Genomic DNA, 12,448 nt, shown 5'->3' on the forward strand with positions numbered 1-12,448 from the left:
CAATATTTTCTAGGCAAAAAAAGATTACATAGTATTAGGCATTAGATTAGGCTACCATTACAAATGATTGGTTAAATTTAAATAAAATTTGTAATAAATTATTCCATCTTTAAAATATGAATCAAAAGAACTCATAAATTCAAACTCCTAATAGGATATATGCAAAAATAAAGAAAATTAAAGTACAAATATACATTACTATTTTAATAGGCTGAATTTTGCAATAATCTGTTTTATATTAAGTACATTAAACTGAAAGCTGCTACTTTATTTACCTATGAAAGCCATAAAATAGGTAAAATAACTATTCACATTTAAACCATTGGTTTCTCTGCATTTTGAATTCAAGCTTCATGCAATATTGAAGGACAGTAGATTTTATTGGATTTAGTCAGACTTCTTTTTCATTTTTCCTAGTAAGTAGAATTTATAAGTAAAGATAGCCAACCCAATAAACCAGATTGAACAGGGCAAAAGCTGTTGGGAAAAATATTCGAGAATAGGAATCAATTTTGGCAATGCGTATGTGTATCCTCCCTTCCCTCCACGATCCTGTTCTGCAGTCTTCAAAGCAACAGAAGAAGCTGGCACAATCTTTGCCCTCCAAACACTGGTAGCCATAATCATCTTCTCCTTGTGGCAGAGAAAGGCTATTCATTGGAATCAGAGTAGATCCTGGATGGAGTCCAGAGGACACCTGAGTAAGATAATAAATGAGTGTTGAGAAAAAAATAGCATAAAAAAGATCAATTTGTCCCCTAAAGGCAAACTGTAAGAGTGATATGCAGTAAAAAATAAAATCTTATTTTTCAAAAATCAAACATTCAATCCTAACATCTTTTTTAGACTATAATTTACTTTATAGCATATAAAAATATTATTTTATATTCCGAAGATTTTGAAGGAAAAAGACACTAAAAAGTGAAATATATTTTTATACCTTTAAAAAGATGATCTACTATTGTTGACCATGAATCTAATTCTAAAATGAGGATAAACTATAATTTCTATGATATTTTACAGTAAAATATTTACAATACTATAAACATCTGTTGGTTTGCTGCTGTTATATTCTGTACTGTATTTTAGTCATAATGAGAACAAATAATAAAGATTGACGAGTTGGTATTAATTTTCTTATTTAATTAATTTCCTATATAGCATATGTTCCAATGTTAATCAGAGTGAAAGTGTTTAAAATACAAGATTGTTAGTATCTGATTTTAATGAAGCAGAAAACTTTAAGAAGGTGTAAATGAATAAAAAATATTTGAGGTCTGGAGTTGTGGGTAAGCACAAAGCATTGTGTTTCAGAGAAAGAACGTGCAGAAGTTAAAACCTCAGCTTGGAAACAACTGATATTCAGAATTTTGCTCATTCTACCAAAATTCATCTCATTCCAGTCCTCCCATAGCTGGGGGAGAATTACATTAATGAACGCTTAAATAAAATGGCAAGTAAATTATGAATGAAAATTGCCATCTTTAGTAACCTTTATTCTTCAGGACATCCATGTATTTCAGGGGTTATTTTAGATGTGAATCTCACAATGTAGTATAATCACTGGTTTTATTTTGTAAACACTGAATACAATGCTGAGATTATAACAATTGTTTTATCCTGATTTTAAATTCTAATGAAAATGTTTATAAAAATTTTCATCCTAAATTCTGAAATAAATCTCAGAACAATGAAAATTAAACACTGTATGAGAAGGATTTAGAAAATTAATCAGAAAAATGAGAATTTAAAAACATTTGGACCTATATTCAAACCCTCTTTATTTCTAAAATAAACATAGAATCTGAACCAATAAATATTAAACATTCAGTAGATGCAAAAAGCAAATAATCACATTTAATGATGCTTTAAAAAATAAATCCATCACACAAGGTAAACTATCCATATTAGAAACAAATTGTGCAGCCCAAAGATAAACAATGCCCTAAAAACAAATAAATGTTTCATGACGTGCACACGTATCATGAAAAACAGAGGCAATATATTATTATATGTTAATGATGATCTTCTGAGATTGATACTTGGGGATACTTGACCAGACTCCTAAATTTTAGTGGAGCACTAACTTATATACAAAATTGAGACAAATTTGTATTAATTTTCTTATCACTTGATGCTTAAATAGCATATGTTCCAATGTTAATCAGAGTGAAAGTGGTTAAAATATATGATTGTTAGTATGCAATTTCAAGGCTATAAGACATAAAACACATTCCCGTTATCACTTAGAACTGCCATAAATGGAGACAGTGTGTTTGTTGGAAGATATTAATTTTGTATGAGAAGGATGATAAAACATTAAAGTGCACAAAAATGGAGGAAAACTGCAAATGTTTCACTTAAAATATGAACCAATCCCTGGTGGCCAAAATCATGGAGAACATCTATTGCAGTGACACTTTAGGTGGACAGTTTTCTAGTTTCCTGCTATCTCCCTCAAAATACCACTAATCACAAATTGAAACTATACTTCATTAAATGATGAACATGACTTGAAGTGAATTTTGTACGTGCTAAGAAAAATAACTAAAGAGTTGATACAGTATCAGTAAAATAAAATATTTGTGACATACAGATTTGTAATCTGGAACCACTGAAATAAGAATTGGAAAAATATAAACATTATAAACTTTATTTTTCTGGAGTACAACTGCATAGCCTACCTTATAATTTCTTAAATAAAGATCCTGATGTCCACCCAAAATAACAAACATTGAGAAAACAAAATAGACCTGTTTAAATAATATAAAGAAAACAACAATCAAATAGAATTTTCCTTTACTTCAAATGATATAGTTTTAAGAATATACCATCTTTTTGTTATTTCAAAAAAATCACTAAGAATATAGTTGAACTTAACATTTTGAGAAACCAATCCCATTCTTTTAAAGATACATATATATCTGGTATTATACTAAATACTCTATTCAGTTCAGTTCAGTTCAGTCGCTCAGTCGTGTCCGACTCTCCACGACCCCATGAATCACAGCACGCCAGGCCTCCCTGTCCATCACCAACTCCCGGAGTTCACTCAAACTCATGTCCACAGAGTCGGTGATGCCATCCAGCCATCTCATTCTCGGTCGTCCCCTTCTCCTCCCGCCCCCAACCTTTCCCAGCATCAGAGTCTTTTCCAGTGAGTCAACTCGTCGCATGAGGTGGCCAAAGTATTGCAGTTTCAGCTTTAGCATCAGTCCTTCCAATGAACACCCAGGATTGATCTCCTTTAGAATGGACTGGCTGGATCTCCTTGCAGTACAAGGGACTCTCAAGAGTCTTCTCCAACACCATAGTTCAAAAGCATCAATTCTTTGGCGATCATTACTTATAGTTTAATCATATAGTTAATATACAAAATATATTTTAAGCACCAAGGCTAGTACTTACTATTTAGATCATATACTACTACCATTAAGTATTAGCAATTAGGAGACATTGCAGACATTATTAGGTCATGCTATTGATATTATGAAATATTGACTAGTATCACTATTATTAATTTTTCATCAAAAATTTACACATGAGAATACTTAGTTAATTATCAGTCAAAATGTCAAATATTATGAAACTATATTAGTGTTAAAATAGATATGAGGTAGATTTTTGTCTCTCTGAGTTGTCAATCTTGGTACTTCAAGAATATAGAAGTTAATGTAAACAATTATCAGAGGAAAGTAAAAAATAGAAAGTTAAAAAAACAAACAAATAAACCTAATTCTGAGGGTTGGGACCAAGGCTGCTAAGCAGAGAATTGTATTTTCACTTGTACATTTATACATTGTTTGATTTGTTCATTTGTTTCGACCATACACAAGTAAGCTTCTTACTGTATTTCAGATTTCACCAGTATCAAGTAATCATTCCTGGGAGCTTTGCCAAATACCATTATAGGAAAGAAAGTTTATAATTGGTGAAGCTGTGTATTGATACAGCTTTTCATTATTTTTGTGCTCTAAAAGGTAGAGGATTGCTTATTCATAAAGATATGATATGTATTAGCTGAAGAATGGGCTGTGGGTTGGGTACTGTGGCCAAAACAAATACACACACAAAAACATAACTTTCACACTTTATTGCCACTCTTAAATTCTAGTTACATTCTCAGTAATATATTACATCTTGAACTTTTGCAATAGTCTTTATCTCCTTACTTCTTTTATAATTCAAAAGTATTCCATGTATTTATAATTGTCTTTGGGAAATATAGAAACAAATATGCCATCTTCTTTGAAAACATTCATAGCTTATCAGTGCTAACAGGGCAAAATCTAAATTTTTTAACATTGTGCTGGAGACTTCAACATCTTGGCAATAAACAACTTTTTCTATCCTCAACTTGGTTTAATTTCTTTCCTACAATTCCTATTTTTAAACCAGCACTGTCCAGAAGCTTCTACTAGTTACATGTGGCTATTAAGCACTTGAAATGTGACCACTACTACTAAGATTTAAATTTAAAATTTTTGGAAGATTTTAGTGAATTTAAGTCAACCTAGCTAGTAGTTATTGTATTAGACAAACAGCTTGAGAAATACACCAGTCTAATTTTTATTCTTATTTGTAAACCTCAACCTGGATTACATGGTTCCTTCTCTCAAATGATCTTGCTAATTTGTTTTCCTGAAAACTGCAATTTATTCTTCAGAGAACTGCTTCAATGATGTCATGCTTTCTTTGTAGTTTTCTCTATCAAATTCCCACTTGGAAGAATTAAGTTTACATACATTTTGAATAAATTATTTACAGTGAAATGAGAGAAGCCCACCCACTGCACTGTCCTCACAATGGCATAGCCTCTTCTCAACACTATGTGTTTGTTAGTGTTTCACAAACTATATTACATATTGTCTCAAGATTCCTTCTGTGCATGAGACAGGCCACTTAATTCGGACTCTGTGGTTGCTATCTTTATTTCAGTAAGAACATCTTCGAATACTCTAAACTTATATCTGTCGTAGGAAATATTTTGCTGCTGAAAAGGTATTTGAAACCAGTTATCTAACTTCTACTTCCTTACAGTGTCATTGTTTACTTTTGATTTTTACATTGGACTGTTATTTGTACTGTATTTCTTATCTTCTGATTATACATCTAATTCATTTTTCCATGACTAGATTTACAGATCCCTGAAAGCAGAGAACACATTCTGTCATTATTCTCTTCTTAGAGTCTTGTCCATCCTTAGTCACTCAGTCGTGTCCAACTCTATGCAATTCCATGGACTGTAGCCCACAAGGCTTCTCTGTCCATGGAATTCTCCAGGCAAGAATACTGAAGTGGGTAACCAACCATTCCTTTTGCCAGAGGATCTTCCTGACCCAGGGATCTAACTTGGGTTTCCTGCACAGCAGGGAGATTCTTACTTCAGAGCCACTAGGGAAGCCCATCTTGTCCGCTGTTGGTGAAATAAACTTCAAACATTTAACATTTCCACCAACTGAGAGATTACAAATAAGAAAGTTCCATTCTCAAATGGGAATACCAGGTTCCTAATATAGGTATAAAATAGTTTTCTGCTATTTTTATCATCAAAGGGCAGAATATTTCAGTTTTAAAATGAACGACTCTTTATTTGGATTGTTTATTACTATTGCTTTTCTAAGATCTTCACCTATTTCATAGGGGATCTTGATTCTATCGTTCAATATATTTAGTATACTAGATTTAACTGAAAATAGATATTGATACAAACACACCTGAATCATATTCTCAATGAATAGAAATAAAATCCTATTAAAATATATCCAGTTCAGATGCTCAGTCATGTCCGACTCTTTGTGACTCCAGGGACTACAGAAAGCCAGGCTTCCCTACCATCACCAACTCCTAGACCTTGCTCAAATTTATGTTCATCCAGTCAGTGATGCCATCCAACCATCTCATCTCTGTTGTCCCCTTCTCCTCCTGCCTCCAATTTATCTCAGCATCAGGGTCTTTTCAAATGAGTCAGTTCTTCGCATCAGGTGGCCAAAGTATTGGAGTTTCATAATCAACAACAGTCCTTTCGAAGAATATTCAGGACTGATTTCTTCTAGGATTAACTGTTTGGATCTCTTTTCAGTCCAAGGGACTCTCAAGAGTCTTCAATACAATAGTTACAAAGCATCAATTCTCTGGTGTTCAGATTTCTTTATAGTCCAACTCTCACATCCATACATGACATCTGGAAAAACCACAGCATTGACTAGACAGACCTTTGTCAGCAGAGTAATGTATCTGCTTTTTAATATGCTGTCTACGTTCGTCATAGCTTTTCTTCCAGTGAGCAAGCATCCTTTAATTTCATGGCTGCAGTCACCATCGGCAGTGGTTATGGAGCCCTCAAAAATAAAGTCTCTCACTGCTTCCTTTGTTTCACCATCTATTTGCCATGGACTGATGAGATTGGATGCCATGATCTTAGTTTTTTGAATGTTAAGTTTTAAGCCAGCTTTTTCACTCCCCTCTTTCACCAAGGGTCTTTAGTTCCTCTTCACTTTCTGACATAAGGATGGTGTCATCAGCCTATCCAAGATTACTGATATTTCTTTGGCGATCTTGATTCCTGCTTGTTTTTCATCCAGTCCAGCATTTTGCATGATGTATTCTGCATATAAATAAGAAGGGTGACAATATACAACCTTGATATACTCCTTTCCTGATATGGAACAGCCTGTGGTTCTATGTCCAGTTTTAACTGTTGCTTCTTGACCTGCATACAGATTTCTCAGGAGGCAGTTCAGGTGGTCTGGTATTCCCATCTCTTTAAGAATTTTCCAGTTTGTTGTGATGCACACAGTCAAAGGCTTTGGCATAGTCAATAAAGTAGAAGTAGATGTTTCTCTGGAACTCTCTTGCTTTTTCAATGACCCAACAGATGTTGGCAATTTGATCTCTGGTTCCTCTGCCTTTTTCTATCCAGCTTGAGCATCTGGAAGTTGGGTTCACGTACCGCTGAAGCCTGGCTTGGAGAATTTTGAGCTTTACTTTGCTAGCAAGGGAGAGGAGCGCAATCATGTAGTAGTTGGAACTTTGGCATTGCCCTTCTTTGGGATTGGAATGAAAACTGACCTTTTCCAGTCTTGCAGCCACTGCTGAGTTTTCCAAATTTGCTGCCATATGGAGTGCAGCACTTTTATAGCATCATCTTTTAAGATTTGAAATAGCTCAACTGGAATTCCATCACCTCCATTAGCTTTGTTTGTAGTGATGATTCCCAAAGCGCATCTGACTTTGCATTCCAGGATGTCTGGCTCTAGGTGAGTGATCACACCATCGTGGTTATCTGGGTCTTGAAGATCTTTTTTGTGTAATTCTTCTGTGTATTCTTGTCACCTCTTCTTAATATCTTCTTCTTCTATTAGGTACATGCCATTTCTGTCCTTTATTGAGCCCATCTTTGCATGAAATGTTCCCTTGGTATCTCTAATTTTCTTGAAGAGATCTCTAATCTTTCCCATTCTATTGTTTTCCTCTATTTCTTTGCATTGATCATTAAGAAAGGCTTTCTAATCTCTCTTTGCTATTCTCTGGAACTCTGCATTCAAGTGGGTATATCTTTCCTTTACTCCTTTTCCTTTAGCATTTCTTCTTTTCTCAACTATGGTAATAAGTCAAAATGGCACTGACATACACAATAAAAGATAAAGAAGAAATAAATAAAGAAATACAGACATAAGAAAATGATAGAAGAACGAAAGGAAGGATGAAAAGATAGAAGGGAGGAAGGAAGGCAGGAGATGAAGTAAGAGAAATAGAGAAGAGGTCCATTTTATAATATCACATGGAGAATAAGGTAGAAAGAATTTTTATTAACTTATATTTTTCTTAGAGAGGTAATAAAAGCTGAAAATCTATTGCATTCAAGTATCATCTCTTTCTCCTGGAGGAGGGCATGGCAACCCACTCCAGTATTCTTGCCTGAAGAGTCCATGGACAGAGGAGCCTGGACAGCTACAGTCCATAGGGTTGCAAAGAGTCGGACACAACTGAAGCAACCTAGTATGTATGCATGCATCATCTCTTCCTAAGTAAAATAAATTGAACTTTTCAAGGATTCTCAGCTAAGCAGTCAAAGAGATCTCAAGAACAGCCTTGAGTATCATTAAAAAAAAATACACGTTAACCTTTCAGTGACTCCAGGCAAGATCTTTGGTCCTGGCCCATTGCCATAAATAATTTTGTGAAGGAAAGGAAATGCTTGGTTTTAAACTATTCACAATTTGGGGCCTATAAAATAAAGTAGGGTGTTGGCATAACAGAGACATAAAGAATGAGAAAGGAAGATAAACTCACAAACTATTGAAACAGGTGTAAAGGCAATGTGCTGCAAGATTTCTGGGTCTAGGCTTGCATTTGATTCTCCTGGCTGGAACAGAAGAAAAACACAGATTCCACAAAGCCCTTAGATAGAACATTTTGAGACAACAGGAAACAAAGCTATCTATTCTTCATAAAAGTGTGTTCTGATTTACCTGATTAGCGAGACCATATGGTTGAACACTGAACTAGGCAGGGAGTCAGCTTTGATTAGTAATCCAGTTTTTCACTCAAAGTGTCATTTAGTATTGAAAGAGCTAATGAAGCATGTAACTGAACAGAAAGAATATACTATAGAATTTTATTTTAGATAGCTCTAAATATATTTCTTCTCTAGGTACTCAATTACATGTTTAATTTAACTTTTTGATATTTATAAGTTAGTGCTTTTAAGCACTCATTTATTTTTTATTCCTTAATTTTTCAGCTTTAGTATTTTGCTTCTAGGGCTTGGTGATATACTGTAAATATTCAACATATAGATAATTTTTTCTTAAATAACTATTCTAGAACAATACCTAGAACCTGGATGTCCTTAATAAATATTTGATGAATGATAACATGAACAGTAACAAAGGGCAAAATGATAGGATACTGAATGAGGAATTCCCCAGGTCGGTAGGTGCCCAGTATGCTACTGGAGCTCAGTGGAGAAATAACTCTAGAAGGAATAAAGGGATGGAGCAAAAGCAAAACCAATACCCAGTTGTGGATGTGACCAATGATGGAAACAAGGTCCGGTGATGTAAAGAGCAATATTGCATAGGAACCTGGAATGTTAGGTCCATGAATCAAGGCAAATTGGATGTGGTCAAACAGGAGATGGCAAGAGTGAACGTCGAAATTCTAGGAATCAGTGAATTAAAATGGACTGGAATGGGTGAATTTAACTCGGATGACCATTATATCTACTACTGTGGGCAGGAATCCCTTAGAAGAAATGGAGTAGCCATCATGGTCAACAAAAGAGTCCGAAATGCAGTACTTGGATGCAATCTTAAAAATGACAGGATGATTTCTGTTCGTTTCCAAGGCAAACCATTCAATATTACAGTAATCCAGGCCTATGCCCCAACCAGTAATGCTGAAGAAGCCGAAGTTAATCGGTTCTATGAAGACCTACAAGACCTTTTAGAACTAACACCCAAAAAAGATGTCCTTTTCATTCTAGGGGACTGGAATGCAAAAGTAGGAAGTCAAGAAACACCTGGAGTAACTGGCAAATTTGGCCTTGGAGCACGGAATGAAGCAGGGCAAAGGCTAATAGAGTTTTGTCAAGAGAATGCACTGGTCATAGCAAACACCCTCTTCCAACAACACAAGAGAAGACTCTACACATGGACATCACCAGATGGTCAACACCGAAATCAGATTGATTATATTCTTTGCAACCAAAGATGGAGAAGCTGTATACAGTTAGCGAAAACAAGACCAGGAGCTGACTGTGGCTCAGATCATGAACTCCTTATTGCGAAGTTCAGACTTAAATTGAAGAAAGTAGGGAAAACCACTAGACCATTCAGATATGACCTCAATCAAATCCCTTATGATTATGCAGTGGAAGTGAGAAATAGATTTAAGGGACTAGATCTGATTGATAGAGTGCCTGATGAACTCTGGACGGAGGTTCGTGACATTGTACAGGAGACAGGGACCAAGACCATCCCCATGGAAAAGAAATGCAAAAGAGCGAAATGGCTGTCTGAGGAGGCCTTACAAATAGCTGTAAAAAGAAGAGAGGCGAAAAGCAAAGGAGAAAAGGAAAGATATAAGCATCTGAATGCAGAGTTCCAAAGAATAGCAAGGAGAGATAAGAAAGCCTTCCTCAGTGATCAATGCAAAGAAATAGAGGAAAACAACAGAATAGGAAAAACAAGAGACCTCTTCAAGAAAATTAGAGATTCCAAGGGAACTTTTCATGCAAAGATGGGCTCGATAAAGGACAGAAATGGTATGGACCTAACAGAAGCAGAAGATATTAAGAAGAGGTGGCAGGAATACACAGAAGAACTGTACAAAAAAGATCTTCCCGACCAAGATAGTCACGATAATGTGATCACTGACCTAGAGCCAGACATCTTGGAATGTGAAGTCAAGTGGGCCTTAGAAAGCATCACTACGAACAAAGCTAGTGGAGGTGATGGAATTCCAGTTGAGCTATTTCAAGTCTTGAAAGATGATGCTGTGAAAGTGCTGCACTCAATATGCCAGCAGATTTGGAAAACTCAGCAGTGGCCACAGGACTGGAAGAGGTCAGTCTTCATTCCAATCCCAAAGAAAGGCAATGCCAAAGAATGCTCAAACTACCGCACAATTGCACTCATCTCACACGCTAGTAAAGTCATGCTCAAAATTCTCCAAGCCAGGCTTCAGCAGTATGTAAACCGTGAACTCCCAGATGTTCAAGCAGGTTTTAGAAAAGGCAGAGGCACCAGAGATCAAATTGCCAACATCCGCTGGATCATGGAGAAAGCAAGAGAGTTCCAGAAAAACATCTATTTCTGCTTCATTGACTATGCCAAAGCCTTTGACTGTGTGGATCACAATAAACTGTGGAACATTCTGAAAGAGATGGGAATCCCAGACCACCTGACCTGCCTCTTGAGAAACCTGTATGCAGGTCAGGAAGCAACAGTTAGAACCGGTCATGGAACAACAGACTGGTTCCAAATAGGAAAAGGTGTACGTCAAGGTTGTATATTGTCACCTTGCTTATTTAACTTATATGCAGAGTACATCATGAGGAACGCTGGGCTGGAAGAAGCACAAGCTGGAATCAAGATTGCTGGGAGAAATATCAATAACCTTAGATATGCAGATGACACTACCCTTATGGCAGAAAGTGAAGAGGAACTCAAAAGCCTCTTGATGAAAGTGAAAGAGGAGAGTGAAAAGGTTGGCTTGAAGCTCAACATTCAGAAAACAAAGATCATGGCATCTGGTCCCATCACTTCATGGGAAATAGATGGAAAAACAATGGAAACAGTGTCAGACTTTGTTTTTTTGGGCTCCAAAATCACTGCAGATGCTGATTGCAGCCATGAAATTAAAAGACGCTTGCTCCTTGGCAGGAAAGTTATGACCAACCTTGATAGTATATTAAAAAGCAGAGACATTACTTTGCCGACCAAGGTCCGTCTAGTCAAGGCAATGGTTTTTCCCGTGGTCATGTATGGATGTGAGAGTTGAACTGTGAAGAAAGCTGATCGCCGAAGAATCGATGCTTTTGAACTGTGGTGTTGGAGAAGACTCTTGAGAGTCCCTTATACTGCAAGGAGATCCAACCAGTCCATTCTAAAGGAGATCAATCCTGGATGTTCATTGGAGGGACTGATGCTAAAGCTGAAACTCCAATACTTTGGCCACCTCATGAGACGAGTTGACTCACTGGAAAAGACTCTGATGCTGGGAAAGGTTGGGGGCGGGAGGAGAAGGGGACGACGGAGAATGAGATGGCTGGATGGCATCACCGACTCTGTGGACATGAGTTTGAGTGTACTCCGGGAGTTGGTGATGGACAGGGAGGCCTGGCGTGCTGTGATTCATGGGGTCGCGGAGAGTCGGACACGACTGAGCGACTGAACTGAACTTAACTGAACTGAACATGAACATCATAATTTTAAAGCTTGCACTCCAATGTTTCAGCTTCCTGAGTGAGGCATCTGGTAATGTGGTTCAGAGCACATGACCTGGAGTCAAACTGATTATCTGTAGTCCTACAATAGCCTTAGATAATATTAGTATCTATATCATGCTTAGAATGATATTCTAGAATCCATGTGAGACTGTACATTGTTATCCTATAATGTCAATTATTTTTATTTTAAACATTTTCATTCACAATGTTCAGAAATAAAATTGTCAAGGTAGTAATTGAGCATAGCTGTGGATGAGTAAATCATGAAATTGAAAATCCAGAGAGGATGCTTGGCTTGGATTAAAGGCAGAAAGTAGAAACCTGTGTTTTTCTTTACTTAAAAAAATGGCAAATGGATATTAAACTTGAAATCATTGTCTCCTGATGCTTTGTCCATTCAGAGACCATAGTAAATCTTATTAATAAGCTAAAATTACATCAACTTGAAAGAATCACAGGCTAATTCTACCACGTAAGTTCTGAAACATGTAC

At 36.2% G+C, this 12,448-nt stretch overlaps 1 protein-coding gene across 2 annotated transcripts in view; it reads right to left on the reverse strand.

The window, feature by feature from the left end:
* Positions 1–427: 427 nt before the first annotated feature.
* GABRG1 (gamma-aminobutyric acid type A receptor subunit gamma1) overlaps positions 428–12,448 on the reverse strand; it is a 90,133-nt gene continuing 78,112 nt past the window's right edge. Inside the window, exons 6-7 of one of the 2 annotated variants that reach the window (XM_088836044.1) lie at positions 11,106–11,124; positions 428–675 (exon numbers count right to left, since the gene is read on the reverse strand). In XM_088836044.1, the coding sequence (XP_088692170.1) occupies positions 428–675; positions 11,106–11,124 (267 nt within the window). Of the gene's footprint in view, positions 698–11,105; positions 11,125–12,448 lie in introns of both variants that reach the window. The other variant, XM_055434615.1, reaches the window with a different exon arrangement.

This window comes from Moschus berezovskii, chromosome 5 (genome assembly GCF_049115385.1).
Source record: "Moschus berezovskii isolate FMDL1 chromosome 5, NW_MosBer_1.0, whole genome shotgun sequence".
Lineage (NCBI taxonomy): Eukaryota > Metazoa > Chordata > Mammalia > Artiodactyla > Moschidae > Moschus > Moschus berezovskii.